The sequence below is a fragment of the Bubalus kerabau genome, chromosome 2, assembly GCF_029407905.1.
Source record: "Bubalus kerabau isolate K-KA32 ecotype Philippines breed swamp buffalo chromosome 2, PCC_UOA_SB_1v2, whole genome shotgun sequence".
Lineage (NCBI taxonomy): Eukaryota > Metazoa > Chordata > Mammalia > Artiodactyla > Bovidae > Bubalus > Bubalus kerabau.
Window position 1 is genome coordinate 190,683,087 of NC_073625.1, and position 16,104 is coordinate 190,699,190.

Below are 16,104 nucleotides of genomic sequence, written 5' to 3' on the forward strand. Positions count from 1 at the left end.
GAGCCCGTGTCCAATCACAGTGCCCTGAGAACCACTGTCCTGGGAGCATGCTGGCAGCAGGGCCCTTTCTTGTCTGGTTTCCCAGATGGTTTGATGGGGGACCTGTGAGTGTCCCACAGGTTCTGGGACGGAGGCACCCACGAGTGCTGCCCCAGGGGACGACTATCAGAGGGTGACCCAGCATCCTCCTGCAAACGGAGCAGCCCTGGGCTTGGGGACATGGTGGGTCAGTGGCCCCTGGAAGGCTTGTTCCCTCCTGCTCCTTCTGGAAGGTGCCCCCAGTCAACACGATCAGAGGGCACCCTGAGAGTGTCTCCCCAGAACTCAGCTCCCCTTCTGACTCACTGTGGGGGTGGGGCAGGGCAGAGGGAGGGGCTGCAGCTCAAAACTGTGCTGTAGGGGCTCTCGGGGTCCCCACCCACCTGGCAGTCTGAGATGCGATATCACCTCCACGTGGGACGCTCTGGTGGGGGGACACCAGCCACCCCTGGTCTGGCTGCATGTGGCCTGGCCCAGTCAGTGCCACAGCCAGGTCAGGCCCAGACCCCACTTGTCCTGCCAGATGAGTGTTGGGCCCTCCATGCAGCATGCTAGCAACTGGCTCCGTGGACCCTGAGGTGGGGTCTGAGATAGTGACTGCCCTTGTTCCTGCGCAGCAGCTCACAGGGAGCGCGTGGCGTGTGGCTGACCTCTGGCGACACTGACGAGCACTTCAGATGAACAATGTGCCCTCCTGGGTCTCAGCCCTCCCCTCCATAACTGGGACCAGCAGGACACACTCACAGGGTGTAATGCCAACACCTGCTTTGCTCAGAAACCCTGCTCTCGGTGTCACCTGGGGACAAGCTCAGAGTAGGGGCTGTGACGTGAACATTACAGATCGGAGGCCTGGGGTCCAGGCCAGGGGTAGAAGCGCTTTGTCCTCAGTCCAGCCTGAGGGCTTCAAAAGAGCACTGAGTAGGCAGGTGGCTGTGAGTGGGACCCAATGAGTTGATGGGAGGCCGTGACTAAGGAGTCAGAGAAGGTGGGATGTGGGGGTGATGCAGAGTCAAGGGGCTAAGGCAGGTATTCATTCCAACCAGGGTGCAAGTCAAGGGTCCCCGATTGAGGTGTACCAGGACGTGGGGCAGGGGTGGTGGGTGTGAGAGGTGCCCGGTGGGCAGGGAGGAGGGTGTTAATATCACACAAACACACCCAGCTTGTTCTCACCAGGATGGACTTTATTGGGAGCATCCAACATCTCATAATTACAAGAGAAGGCACGTGCATGGCAGAGGCTATCCGTTCTGGATGCCCCCACATGGCAAGTCCCCATTTCTCAAGGCCAGAGCCCACCCCTGCCCTGAGAACTGCAGGGGGCCCCACCGATGAACCACGCCTTCCCCGGGGCTCCCAGGGGAGACGAGCCTCAGTGGGTGCAGCTCCCTCTTCCCAGAATCAGAGGTCTTCCAGGTGCTCAGCCAGCCCCCCTTGGGTCTGTGCACCCTCAGCTCCCGCTGGACGCCAGTGCCTGCCACTTCCAGCCCAGCAAGAACAGGCAGGCACTCCCTAAAGGCTCAGACGGCCCCTCCTCCCACTGTGGCCCCAGGACAGCCCCTGGGACTGCGGCTTCCCCGCCAGTGATGCTTCCCAATGGAAGAAAACCTAAGGCATGGTTTCCAGAAGCTGTCCCTTTCCATGCAGCTGCTGCTTCTGACCAGCTCCCTGTCATCCAGCCCCTCATGCAGGGGCAGCATAGGCCTGTGCCGTGTGGGGGCTCTCAACAAGGGACACAAAGTGCCCTGCAGACAAAACGTCCTGGAGGCAGCAGGCGGCCTGTCCCTACGGCTGCCTTCATTCTTGAAGTTCCCTGTGGTTGACAGAAATCCATCCCGTGACCAAGTCACAACTGGCATGGAGAAAACATGTGAGTAATGCCGTCACCTTAACAAGAGTGAACCTGTCATGGATGACATGCCTGCTCCCACACCAGACTTCGGGAAAGCATTTATTAGGAGGATGGCCGCAAAGTCCACCCTGAGGAGGAGCCACACGAAGGTGGTCCTAGGAGATAGGAAGCACCAGCCATGACCCTCCCAGCAGAGGGCGCAGGGCGGTCTGCCCAGCAGCCTCTCCTGCCCCTGCCGGGCGCTGTCTGCAACAAGAGCCCGGCTTCCCAGGGATGCAGCCCTGTGCCTGGGCTCAGCCTGGGGTTGGCCAGCAGAGGCTGCGGCTGGGAGCCCCCTTCCCAGGTTCGGGAAGACACTGGGCTTCAGCGCAGGGTCCCGCTGACTTGGGGTCACTCCATGTCCTCCTGCAACCCCTGCTTGTGCAGGGCCTGAAGCCGGCTGACCACGGTCTGGTGGACGGCCTCCAGCCCCTCGATGTCCAGCTCTCGCAGCAGCATCAGGATGGCCATCAGGATGTTGTTCTGGGGACACAGAGAGTCACAGCCTGAGTGCCACACCTGTGACGCTGGGCCACCCACACCACACACATCACCGGAGCACAGCCTTCAGGGGGGCAGCCTTCCAGACAGACCTGGGCGGACGGAAGCCATGGCTGTGGCTGGGGTACAGCGCTTGCCATCTGCAGGGACTTCCTAGGAACTGACTCACCTCCTGCTCACAGCCCCGAGGCCCAGAGAGGCTGAGTAACGGGCCTTCATCACACAGCTGGTCAGCGATGGAGCGGAGACCAGAAGCAGGTGCTCAGTAACATGTGCTCAAATGCACATGGGCTTAGTGTGTGACGCGCACACGTGTCCACACGACCACACCCGGTCCCATCTGCATTTGAGCAGAGAAACGCCACCTCTACTGGGAAAGTCCGGGAAGGATTTTACACAAAGGGGCTATGTGAGCTGATCCTTCTTGTGAGATGACCGGAGGGACGGCCACAAGCCAGAGCACGTGGCCCATGAGGACACGCTTGGCATGCTGGCCCCTGGCCTCTGCAACGCCCTAAGGCTCCTGCCCCCTCAAATCTCGCTAGCTCCCCAGGTCCCCAGGTCTTCCTGGCCACCAGCACCCGCACTCAGAAGCTTGTGGGGGGCTGGATGCCTCAGGGTCACCCAGCCTGGGTGACCACAGGGACCCTTGGAAGCAGGGCCAGACCCTTCTGTCCTCTGCTTTCAGAACCAGCATCTTGCTTGAGCAGGTGTGATAGTCTTCTGTATGTATCTACGGCAGGCACGGAGTTGAACCAGAACCTTCAGTCCCTGGTCCACTCTCCTCGGCAGAGGCCCTGCCATGGGGGTGGAGTGGGAGCTCCTGGCCTCAGCCCAGCCGCTGGGCAGACCTGCCACCCGCGATAGTACACACCTCGGGCTCCTCCTGAAATGTGTGGAAGGTGTGTGCAGGGACCCGGAGCTGTCCCGCACAGCCACCTCGCGCAAGAGCAGGCTGTGGTCCCAGGGGGCAGTGGCCCACTGGGGCGGGGCCAGGGGAGGGAGACTGGCCACAGGCCCACTGACTGCTCTCTGGACTGGCCTTCGGCCCACGGTCACACCCACCACAGCCCTGGGGGGGATGCCTTCTGGTGGGGACGGGCCTCAGTGTGTCCAACTCTGCACCTCTGGTAAACTCTGCGCCCATTTCAAGCCATCGCTGCACAAATGAGTGGGGGAGGCCCTGCTGTGGCTTTGGGCAGCCCTGCCTGGACGTAGCGCCAGCCTTTGTGAGCCCACAGGGAGGTCACAGCACCCTATGGCGTGGGTCAGGCCAAGCAGGGGCTGGAGCAGGTGCCAGGGGTCCCGTCTGCCCCCACAGACCCCAGTCCTGTTTGGACAGCCCCCGCCCCCCGTGCCCGGGTGGCGAGGTCCTCTCCAAGTTCTCCCTGCCAAAGACCGGTCAGGGGATGACTCTGAACCTGCTGGAAAGAGGGGGCACACAGGGAAGCTGCTGTGCCGGCCAGAGGACACAGAGGGAGAAATGGCTCCACCCTTCGGGGGTAGGGCGGCCTGTGAGCAGGGATGAGGCCAGACACAAGCCACAGTGACTTGAGCAGCAGATGGAGGAGACCCTGGAGGGAGCTGGTCTTCACTGATGTACCCCCGCTGCCCCCTACGTTCAGCCAACACCCGTGATCCTCACAAGGAAGCCTGTGGAGCCCGGGGGCCCGCTGCGTGGTCCCCGCGTAGGGATACCACCCTGCCCCTGCCCCTACTGGAGCATCCCCACTTCCGACGCAGGCGGGAGGGCTCTTCCCAGGCAGCAATCTCTCTGAGTTGAGCACTGCCACAGCGCCTTTCCCACCCCCCAGGACCGCCCTCAGCACAGCCCCCTGCGCTGGGGACCCCACTGCCCACAAAGGCACCCCCTCTCTGCTCGCCATGTCCAACCAGCTTAGATCTGGACGCAGACACTGGACCCAGATGGCTGGCTTCCCGCCCCCTGGGGCCTGGCTTTGCACTTCACTGCAGTGTCTCCAGCCCCATCCCTCAGCTCTCAGCCCCCAGTGTCCACACTCTGTGGAAGGGGAACCAGGGCCACCTCCCACCAGGTGGCCTCATCACACTTACTCTGCTCGTGCGACTGCTTGCGGCCTCCTGCTGTGAGAATGGAGGAAACCGGTCCAGGGAGGTGGGCTTCAGGCCAAGCTGCCCCTGGTCGCTGCTGGCAGGAGGAGGACAGCGGGGCGTGAGGCCTGAGGCGACTGGAGCCCAGCCCTCGCTGTCCACACATCCGTGGGTCCGGGCCCGGTGCCCCAGGGCACAGGGAGGAAAAGACTCCTAAAAGTAGACCCTACCCATCTGCAGGGAAACCGCCACTCCAGACTCTGCTTCTGGGGGTTGAGAGCAGTGGACAGGGAGGTGGGGCAGCACAACTTTTCTCAGCCCTGGGGTCACCTCCCTCCCCCGGAGCTCACACAGAATGGGGCACTAACACACACGACATGTGAGCCCCGGACATGGAGGGGGACCTGCAGCTAACCCCTGCCAGGCGACAGCCACGCCTCCTCCCGCCACGCCGCGGGAGGGCCACGTCCCCTCCCGCCACACCGCCGGAACAGCCACGCCCCCTCCCCGCCATGCCGCAGGAGAGCCACACACCTTCCTGCCAGCCGAGGGGCAGCCACGCGCCCTCCTCCCACACCACGGGAGAGCCACGCCCCCTCCCGCCACGCCGCGGGAGAGCCACGCGTCCTCCTCCCACGCAGTGGGGCAGCCACGCGCCCTCCTGCCACACTGCAGGGCAGCCACGCCCCTTCCGCCACGCTGCGGGAGAGCCATGGTCCCCTCCCACCACTCCACGGGGCAGCCACGCACCCTCCCGCCACACCACGGGGCAGCCACGTGCCCTCCTCCCACGCCAAAGGACAGCCATGTCCCCTCCTGCCACGCCGTGGGGCAGCCACGTGCCCTCCTGCCATGCCGCGGGAGAGCCACACCCCCTCCTGCTACGTGAGAGAGGCACACGCCCTCCTCCCAGGCCGCAGGAGAGCCATGCTGCGGGACAGCCACGCCCCCTTCCACCACGCCGCGGGACAGCCACACCTCCCTCCCGCCATGCCGCGGGACAGCCACGGGCCCTCCTCCCACGCTGCAGGAGAGCCACGTCCCCTCCTTCCACACCTCGGGGCAGCCACGTGCCCTCCTGCCATGCCGCTGGAGAGCCACACCCCCTCTTGCCACGTGGGAGAGGCACACACCCTCCTCCCACGCTGAGGAACAGCCATGTGCCCTCCCACCACGCCACAGGAGAGCCACACACCCTCCCGCCATGCTGCGGGGTAGCCACGCACCCTCCTCCCACACTGCAGTGAGCCAAACCCCCTCCTGCCATGCTGTGGGGCAGCCACGTGCCCTCCTGCCAGGCCACAGGAGAGCCACGTGCCCTCCTGCCATGTCGTGAAAGAGCCACACCCCCCCTCATGCCACGTGGGAGAGGCACGCGCCCTCCTCCCATGCTGTGGGACAGCCACGCGCCCTCCTGCCATGCTGTGGGAGAGCCACACCCCCTCCTGCCACGTGGGAGAGGCACACACCCTCCTCCCACGCTGAGGGACAGCCATGTGCCCTCCCGCCACGCCACGGGAGAGCCACATGCCCTCCTGCCATGCCGTGGGGCAGCCACGCACCCTCCTCCCACACTGCAGGTGAGCCAAACCCCCTCCTGCCACGCTGTGGGGCAGCCACATGCCCTCCTGCCAGGCCACAGGAGAGCCACGTGCCCTCCTGCCACGTCGTGGAAGAGCCACACCCCCTCCTGCCACGTGGGAGAGGCACGCGCCCTCCTCCCATGCTGAGGGACAGCCATGCGCCCTCCTGCCATGCTGTGGGAGAGCCAGCAGGTGGCCCTCATTTGCGAGTGGATGCCTGGCCTGTGCCCCACTGAGAACAGTGGTCTTCACCATGTTCCCCACGTCCAGTTTCTGCCCATAAACACCCATCAGCTGAGGTACCCTGTGGGTCAGAAAGGGCCCTTCCTCGGCCTGCACACCCTGTCATCCCCAGGACTCCTGACCAGTGGCTCGGGTGGCCAGGGTCACAGGGCTTCCCTTCGGCGCAGCCGGCCCCATACCTCCACCAGCTCACTGCCTGAGTCCACTGCTCCCCAGGAGGGCTGGTCTTACACTTGGCACGAGCTCCCTGCCCTGGGCCTTCTCTCAGCCATGCAGCTGACACCAGGCTGGGGCCCAGAGCCAGACCAGAAACAAGCACACACCCCCCCACCCCCAGTCCCAGAAGTGCAGTTGCGGGAGGGCTGGGGAGGCCCAAGGGCCATACCTGGCCTCCCCCTTGCCAAGGTTCAGAGGATCCTGTGTCGTCTCAGTGGCGGCGTCCACAGCACTCAGGGTGTAGGACAGCTCGGGTGGGCCGCTCCCCAAGTCCTCTCTGCTGGGGGCCGTGACCTCCTCTCCCTCCATCAGCGCCCGGGACACCTCTTCCTCCGTCACAGCTGGGGGGTGGTGCAGAAGCATCAGTGGCCTCACTGCACATGAGCCCACCCGGCCCAGCCTGGCTGTCCCCTTGGCTCAGTGCAGTCCCCTTTGGAGAGGTGGCTCAGCCCTCAGGAGGCCGGCCTCTCGGGCACCTGTGATGGGGGCAGGGGGATATAAGGGCACCCACCCTGGTTGTCCAGCTTCTGCAGCTGCGGCAGGGTGCGCAGGACTGTCATGCGGTAGAGGTGGGGGCAGGTGCCACAGCAGGGGTTCTCGGCCAGCCAGAGCACCCGCAGGCGCGGGAGGCCCTTCAGGTGGATGAGCTCTGCGAGGCTGGGAATGCTGTTCTTGCGCAGGTACAGCTCACTCAGCTGCCGGCAGCGGCTCATGGGCTCCAGGCTGGAGATGCTGTTGACACTGCGTGGATGCGGCCGTCAGCGCCGGTCCAGGGCCCCCACCGCACCACGCAGACGGGCACTGCCTGCTGGTGCCCACCTGCCCTCGCCTTAGGGTGGAGGGCAAGGGAGCCCCCATGCCCAAGAGAAAGCTTTACCCTCCAGCTGCAGTGGGAGTGACAGCCCCTACTCTGCTGAGGCTGCGAGGAGTCCATGTCGGGGTGGGAGTCCCGACAGGACAGGGGACTGAGGACTCCATGGGACATGCCAGTGAGCCCAAAATGGGCAGTAGCTAGGAAAACCCACAATGAACCTAAGCAAGCCCATTCAAGCCTCACATGACCGAGACCTGAACACTGAATTTCCAAACCCCATGTTCACAAAAGATTTAACTACAGGATTCAACTGAGTGAACTGGAAAGAGGAAATCATCCAGACACCAGGCAGAGACCTGCAGGTTTGAGCTGACAGAGCAGAGTCACCTGCACACCCAGATGGACCAGCCATGAATGCAGGCTCAGTTTGAGGGGGGTGGCTGACCATAAGCCTTAGGCCGTGGGGGGATCTGCCCGTCCTGCCAGACTGTCTGGACCACTCTCCGTTGGATGCTGGGCTGGGCTGGGCAGGGATGTCCTCACTCACCCCTAGGGTCACTCCCACCACACCCGACACTCACTGAAGCAGCGGGACAAGGGTGCTACCATCTCAGCACAAGTGAACCCGGGCTCTGGGATCCTCGCGATGAGGGAGCCACACAGACCATCAGGGTGGAGGCTTGAGGTCGAGGGCTTGAGCTGGCAGGGGTCGAGAGACCCCTCCTTGACCATTGGGCTATGGCCTCCCATAGCTGTTGCTACACACCGACTGTGTCCCCAGATCCACACATTGTGATCCTGACCCCCAGTGTGGTGGTGTGAGGAGGTGGGGCCCCCATGAGTGGGGCCAGCGCCATTATGAAATGGACCCCCAGAGCTGTCCGAACCTTCTACCAGGTGAGGACACAGGGCGCCCTCACCAGACACTGGTCTTGGACTTATGGCCTCCGAACTATGAGGGACAAATGCCTGTGAAATCCCATTAGAGCAGCCAGACCAGACTAAGCCTTCCCACCCACGGGCACTGAGACCAAACCAAAACGATGTCATTGCACAGGACTGCCGCCCAGTGGCCTGGGGTCAGTGGCTTAGCTGCGGGGCCCCCCAGTTCCAGAAAGGCTAGGAGTCCAGGTCACAGCCCTGGGGCACTGTCCCTCTTCGGGCCGCAGTGATGAGAACCACTGCGGTACGAGGGGCCTTGGCTCAGAGGCCGGGGACTTGCCCCAGAGCCCTCAGATAGCGCTCGGCAGAGACGGGGTTAAGTCCACACCTGATCCAAGTTTCCAACTATTTGGGGAATGAAAGATAAGGCCTTTTTTGTCAGGTAAGGCCTTCTAGGCGCACATCCCCCTGACAACTTCACTGACAATCGTTGACAGGTAAGTGACGGCAGACGCCAGGCGCTTGCACACACTGGCTGCTCCGTCTTCCCCACTGCATCCACTCCTCCTCGTCCCCCCGCTCACAGTCATTGTCTTACAGCTGGGGGAGCCGAGGCACAAGGGCTGAGCTGGACCCAGGCCGGGAGAGGGGCTCCGGGCCCACTCCTTCATTCATTCTTTCATCCCGCAAGCAGCTGCCAGCCCCAGCCTGTCGGGCCAGGGCCAGAGGTGGGTGAGCACAAGGGGGTGGCAGAAGGCACCCAGGGTGACCACTGAAGGCACAAGAACAAGCAGGGTCAGGAAGGACAGGGTGGCCAGTGTGACGAGGAAGGTAAGTCTCAGGACCTGCATGGGACCCAGGGCCTGCAACCCCACACACAGGGCGAGTCCCGAGACCTTCTGAGCTGCCAAGCAAGGAGTTAGCCTTCATTGCAGCACTTCAATCTCCACAAGGTTTACACATGGGGACCTGCAGAAAGCACTCCAACATCTGCAGGGGCAGCCTCCTCCCCAGACCCAGAGTGGGTGGGTCAGAGTTCAGGTGGGGAGAGACTTCCTCCTTCCCTCACCTTCCAAATGCCCCCACCCCACCCAGAGCCTGGAGCCCCAAAGGCAGCATTTGGCTCATTCAAGGTTTTTTTAGTCTGTTAAAAGGTGTATGACCCTGGAAGAGTGACTATTATCAAGGACAGACCATGCAGTGCAGGGAAGTTGGCAGAGCTCCGGGCACTGATGGAACCAGGACGGAGACAAGGCTGGCACTGGGGGTGCTGGGACAGACACAGCCACCCTAGGGTGGCACCCCATGACCCAGGGACTGGGGGGGGGGGCCAAGCTCGGGGGAGGCCTGGATGCCCTCCTGGTAGAAGGGCAGAGTTAAGGAGTAGCCAAGCCCTGGTGCTACCTCGGTGTAGCCTGCAAAAGCAGGCCTCCCAGACCAAGGATGGGAGTTATCAAAGGATAATCAGTTATTCAGGTTATTGACCAGCCCACGGGAGGGATCTGGACACTCTCCTCATCTTCCAGCCCCGGTGACTTAGGAGGGGTGGCCAGCCAGGGTTCGGTACCTGAGGGTGATCACTTCCAGGCTGGGCATTTCCCGGCATATGGAGATCTATGAAGGAAAAGAACGTGACTGCAATCATCACAGGATGCTGGCATGTGACATCACATCCCTCCAGCAGCCAAAAGAACCCAGGGGGAGCTGCTGCCCACCCCCTGACAAGGGCCCAAGCGGAGGAGCCTCCCCCCTTCCGACTAGGAACACGCAGGGCTTTGCAGCCCGCTCCCCTCTGCAGCCCAGACATCCCCTCTGCCTGATGGAGATGGCACCCTCTCCACAACTCGAACCAGCATCATTACCACCAAACGCTGCCAGCCATCGAGATGTGGCGTTTCTAATTGTAGATATCCTCAAAGGACCTCAGTGAGGAGACCTCAATGGCAGACAGCCTTTCTCCCTACTGTCCCTGACATCCAAGGAAAGGACAGAAGCCCCTTCTTGCCAACAGAGCTGTTCTGATATGGAGACATGCTCAAAACTAGACCTGAGAACACGTTAACACTGACTTAGGGGAAAGGGGCAGTGGGGCACAAGCTGGTCCATGAAGACCCATAACCTGCAAGACTGATGAGCAGTGGAGCCCCGAGTATGTGTGTGTCTGTCTGCCAGACAGCGGGCATGGGGCCAGAGGGAGCTCCTGACATCAACAAGCTGTCTGGTCAGAATGCTTCACATGTGCACTGGATCTGTTTTCTGTTACAGTAGTGTTTTGCCTTGTTTTTGCTGCTACAGAATCAGGCGCAACAGGCTTTTCTGGAGGGCTCCGACACTCAGCATGTCCAACTTTGCTTTTCAGGATAGGTACAGTTCAAGTTCCAAAACAGAAGTTGATAAGAACCAACTGCTGGGCACCCCACTCTGTGTGAGCTGGAGACATTCATCCCAGGACTGGGGGCTGGGGTCGGGGGTGGAGTTGGGAAGAAACCGAGTCACAGACACTCCGCTCCACCCAGCTCCTCTCTCTGCCCCTGCCCGGCCCTCATCTCTTCCTGCCACGGGAATAGGGGGTGAAGATGGATCTGACCAGGGAAGGGGCTGAAGTGAAGAAACTCCTTAGGGACATCAAGTCCAAGAATCTATTAAAAAAAGTTTAAGAAGACCCCCTCCCCCAAGCCAAGTGCACTGTTCTAAAGTCAACCAAGCACGTGGGGCCCTTCCTCAGGTGGGAGAGGTCTGCATCCTGGATCAGCCCCCTCCTCCGTGAGGCCTGCTTCTCATCCGCAGGAATATGTGTGAAGGGACTTTGGAATTAACTTGGGGCTACATAACTTCTTTTCACAAGTGGCTCTTCCTTGCTAAAGCTGCTAAAGTAACAAATGGACGGGGACCTGGATGGGATGGGTGTGGGTCTGTCCACTTAACCTTCCTCCCAGGGATCAGGGACCATTTGGAGATGACCCGCATGGTACTTACATCAGTGAGACGGCTGCCCCTGGGGAAAGAAAAGACATATGCACTTTTAGTTTGTCCAAGTTGAATAAAAAAACTAAAAACAAAAATTAATGACAAACGCCTACAAACTTTAAGAGTCTACGACTTTGGACTCCCCTTGTGGTACAGTGGATAAGAATCGGCCTGCCAGTGCCGGTGACATGGGTTCCATCCCTGGTCTGGGACGATTGCACATGTAACTGAGCTTGTGCACCGCAACTACAGAGCCTGTGCTCTAGAGCCCATGAGCTGCAGCCCACGCGCCTGCAGCCCGTGCTCCGCAACAGGTGAAGCCACCGAGATGAGAAAAGCCCACGTACTGCAACTGGCGTATGGCCCCCGCTTGCCACAACTAGAGAAAAAAACCTGCAGGTAGCAACAAAGGCCCAGCGCAGCCAAAAATTAAACACCTGAGTTTTTAAAAAAGAATCTACACGTGAGAAAAAAAAAACAGTATATGATTTCAATGACCAAGTAAAAGAAAACTTTCTCAGACAACTGACAAAGGTGCCCAAAATCATTTCCAGGTTGATTTTGGACAAAACCATTTGATGCTGGTGGCTGGTCTTCAGACTAAGCAGTGGCAGAGGCTGCCCCGTCTGAAGGACACAAAGACTCACTCATGCTCAAGGCTGCTGTGCCCAGGGATAATTCCCTAACATACATAAACAAGGGAGTCTTTGCAACAGGACAAGTTCAAAGGCTGAACTTATGACTTATGAAACACACTTCAGAAAGCCTGAAATGTGCTCGTTGTGCCTCCCTCCCGAGGGGAAGGCTGATTGCTCACGCAGAACAAAGGCATGCATTGTTGAAAACAAATGACACGAATGCTGTGGCCAAAATACCAGATGTGCGGGGCAGAGAGAAAGGCTTCTAATGAGCAGGCAGATCTCACTGCAGTCAATCTGCCTGCCACCACCAGGAGGATCGTCCGCTTCTGGCTGAGCGCCACCTGAGCTGTCCAGGGCACGGAGGCGCTCGGAGCCCTGCTTGGAGTCCCCAGTGAACACGGGCAGACCTTTCAGGAGTTCCAGGAGCACTGCTGGTCCTTCCTTGGCTCAGCTAGCCCTGGCCACCCTGTCTTTGAGGCTGCACTGACCCCACAGCACCTGTATCTCTAACCATTACCTCCTAGACAGTGAGTTCCCTGGGGACAATGCATCCCTACCCAGGACTCAATTACAACAGTGTTTACCGAAACATCACTTTGATGGAGCCTCAGTTTCCTTTCTTTGCCCTAAAAAGGGTGTTAGCCACCTTGATCTCCCATCTCATCAGCAGGCTTGGCTCCCAGGGCTGCTGGCAATTTCAGAAAAGTCACCTCTCTACAGAGAACTGTCTGCCCCACTATAGCCATCTAGAAGCCCAAGAGCCAGTCTTCAAGGGAATTCCAATTGTCCTGTGCAAGGAGGGCAGGTTTGGAGTTGTGTGTGAAATACCACCCGGTCAGGAGAGATGAAAATTCTGGAATGGTCTTGCCAAAGGCCCCGTGAGCTTATGCAACACTTCCCAGAAGCTGGGCGGACCAGACATGGGCCAAGAAAGTGAGGCCCAGGTGCCCCTCCTAGATTTCGAACCCCTCTGCATCCTCCGCAGGCCCTTGCAGTCCCCGCTCCAGAGAAGAGGTGGCGGGCAGGGGTCCCCGCTCCAGGGCGGAGGTTCAGGACAGGGGTCTCCACTTCTAGAAAGCTCTTCCCAGCCATGCCCCAGGGCGGGGGTCCGGGGAAGGGTTGCCGGGCAGCGGGGAGGACGCGCGGGGACGGGCTCTGGCCTCTGGTCCTCACCAGCAGTTGAGCTTCCTGACGCTGTGAAGCTCCGAGGCCTTGGCCCGGGACAGGACCATCTTCCGCGTCAGCTTCATGGCGGCGGGCCGCCAGAACCCCAGACCCCGGCAGAACTCTCAAATCTCTCGCTACCTCGGCGGATGTTGGTCAGGCCGGCGCGCGTCTCCAAGGGGCGGGGCCCGCATCGTTAGGTGCGCGTCCTGAGAGCCCATTGGCCCCCTCTGAGGGGACGGGCAGGCGCGAGTGCAGTGGGGCCGCTTGGGCTTCCGCCTCGCGTCTTGGCTCCTCCCCCACCTGCTCCGACCAGCCCCTGGAGACGCGTGCCTCGTCCTGCGCGTGCGCAGTGATGGTGACGCAGGGCTCTGACGTAGCTCTGCGGCGACTGGACTGGAGGCGCCAGTCGGCTACGAGAGACCTCACCCGAGTCCTGGATCCTAAGCCAGGTCCCCATCCCCACCCCGAACCCCGAACTCCAACCCCGGGCCCCAGTCCTGGCCCCGAGGCTGGTGAGTTAGAAGTGATGGTCTCTTTCAGTTCAGTTCAGTCGCTAAGTAGTGTCCGACTCTTTGCGACCCGATGAACAGCATCACGCCAGGCCTCCCTATCCATCACCAACTCTCTTAACTGCCTTGAATTAGGAAGATTTGAAGCTTTGAAACGAGAAATCTAGAAGAGTTCTAGGGCTGCGCTGATTCCTCTCCCTCTCAGCGTTTAAGGAAAGAAGGCAGGAACCAAAGGTAACAAGAGACCTCACAAGTAGTCAGACATTTTAGAAATCAAAGGGTTGCTTGGGCTGCAAAGTACATTAAGACAGGCGTCCGAGATCTCAGACCTCAGAGGTGACAAGACCAAACTCAGCCTCTGCTCTGACGCCTTTCCCACTGGACCCTGGTCCTGTGTTTGGCCTGACCAGCACAGTCTCAGCAAAGATCCTGTTGTTATCCCCACCCTGATCTCTGCGCACCCTCATTGTCTGATTTTGTTGCTCTTCCCTCCCTCACAAGTGGTATGTAATATTCTTGGCCTGTCGTTTGTAAGATCCTCCGCCCTTGAGGTCTCCTCAGTTCAGTTCAGTTCAGTTCAGTCGCTTAGTCCTGTCAGACTCTTTGCGACCCTATGAAATGCCCCACACCAGGCCTCCCTGTCCATCACCAACTACCGGAGTTCACTCAAACTCAGGTCCATCAAGTCGGTGATGCCATCCAACCATCTCATCCTCTGTTGTCCCCTTCTCCTCCTGCCTTCAATCTTTCTCAGCATCAGGGTCTTTTCAGATGAGTCAGCTCTTCACATCAGGTGGCCAAAGTATTGGAGTTTCAGCTTCAACATCAGTCCTTCTAATGAACATTCAGGACTGGTTTCCTTTAGGATGGACTGGTTGGCTCTCCTTATAGTCCAAGGGACTCTCAAGAGTCTTCTCCAACACCACAGTTCAAAAGCATCAATTCTTTGCTCTCAGATTTCTTTATAGTCCAACTCTCACATCCATATATGACTACTGGAAAAACCATAGCCTTGACTAGATGGACCTTTGTTGGCAAAGTCTCTGCTTTTTAATATGCTCTCTAGGTTGGAATCCTAGTAACTTTCCATCCACTTGCCCCTCACTGCTCCTTTTCTGTAAATCCCCCTAGTCCTTGTTGAATTTGGAGTTGAGCCCAGTCTGTCTCTAAGTGCAATAGTCTTGAATAAAGTCTTCCTTACCCTTTTAACAAGTGTCAGGATCATTTTTTTTCTTTCACAAGGGTCAGAGGTGGCTTTGCCAAGGTGTCACGGCAATATCCGAAGCCCAGGGTCCTGGAGACTGGTGGAGGACTTGCCTGTACGAGGGACTCCTGGCACAATCAGGGGCCCTGATCCAGTGGGGGAGAGTGGAATTTTGCTGTCGCCCAGCTATCTTTATTATAAAGACAATACAGGGGTTATAAAAGAGAAAAGCATCCCCACAGTAGTTTAACTGCTGCATTTCCTGTATTTTGTCCGGTGTGCAAATTGGAAGTGGTCAAACAAGAGATGGCAAGAGTGAATGTTGACATTCTAGGAATCAGCAAACTCAAATGGACTGGAACGGGTGAATTTAACTCAGATGACCATTATATCTACTACTGCAGGCAGGAATCCCTCAGAAAAAAATGGAGTAGTCATCATGGTCAACAAAAGAGTCCGTAATGCAGTACTTGGATGCAATCTCAAAAACGACAGAATGATCTCTGTTCGTTTCCAAGGCAAACCATTCAATATCACAGTAATCCAAGTCTTTGCCCCAACCAGTAATGCTGAAGAAGCTGAAGTTGAACGGTTCTATGAAGACCTACAAGACCTTTTAAAACTAACACCCAAAAAAGATGTCCTTTTCATTATAGGGGACTGGAATGCAAAAGTAGGAAGTCAAGAAACACCTGGAGTAACAGGCAAATTTGGCCTTGGAATACGGAATGAAGCAGGGCAAAGACTAATAGAGTTTTGCCAAGAAAATGCACTGGGCATAGCAAGCACCCTCTTCCAACAATACAAGAGAAGACTCTACACATGGACATCACCAGATGGTCAACATCGAAATCAGATTGATTATGTTCTTTGCAGCCAAAAATGGAGAAGCTCTATACAGTCAACAAAAACAAGACCAGGAGCTGACTGTGGCTCAGATCATGAACTCCTTATTACCAAATTCAGACTGAAATTGAAGAAAGTAGGGAAAACCACTAGACCATTCAGGTATGACCTAAATCAAATCCCTTATGATTATACAGTGGAAGTGAGAAATAGATTTAAGGGCCTAGATCTGATAGATAGAGTGCTTGATAAACTATGGAATGAAGTTCGTGACACTGTACAGGAGACAGGGATCAAGACCATCCCCATGGCAAAGAAATGCAAAAAAGCAAAATGGCTGTCTGGGGAGGCTGTGAAAAGAAGAGAAGTGAAAAGCAAAGGAGAAAAGGAAAGATATAAGCATCTGAATGCAGAGTTCCAAAAATAGCAAGAAGAGATAAGAAAGCCTTCCTCGGTGATCAATGCAAAGAAATAGAGGAAAACAACAGAATGGGAAAGACTAGAGATCTCTTCAAGAAAATTAGAGATACCAAG

General features: G+C 58.3%; 1 protein-coding gene across 3 annotated transcripts; it reads right to left on the reverse strand.

The window, feature by feature from the left end:
- Positions 1-1,199: 1,199 nt before the first annotated feature.
- Positions 1,200-13,261, reverse strand: CFAP410 (cilia and flagella associated protein 410). Of its 3 annotated transcripts, none has more exons than XM_055569793.1 (7): positions 13,018-13,261; positions 11,213-11,231; positions 9,804-9,850; positions 7,052-7,281; positions 6,710-6,881; positions 4,502-4,595; positions 1,200-2,410 (listed from the first exon to the last, which is right to left on the reverse strand). In XM_055569793.1, the coding sequence occupies exons 1-7, from the start codon at positions 13,092-13,094 to the stop codon at positions 2,279-2,281; spliced, it is 771 nt and encodes a 256-aa protein (XP_055425768.1). In that variant the 5' UTR covers positions 13,095-13,261; the 3' UTR covers positions 1,200-2,278. The 3 variants fall into 3 exon arrangements, with proteins under 3 accessions (XP_055425768.1, XP_055425769.1, XP_055425767.1); XM_055569794.1 differs by having other exon boundaries at positions 4,502-4,592; positions 13,150-13,244; XM_055569792.1 differs by having other exon boundaries at positions 13,150-13,244.
- Between the last annotated feature and the right edge of the window lie 2,843 nt (positions 13,262-16,104).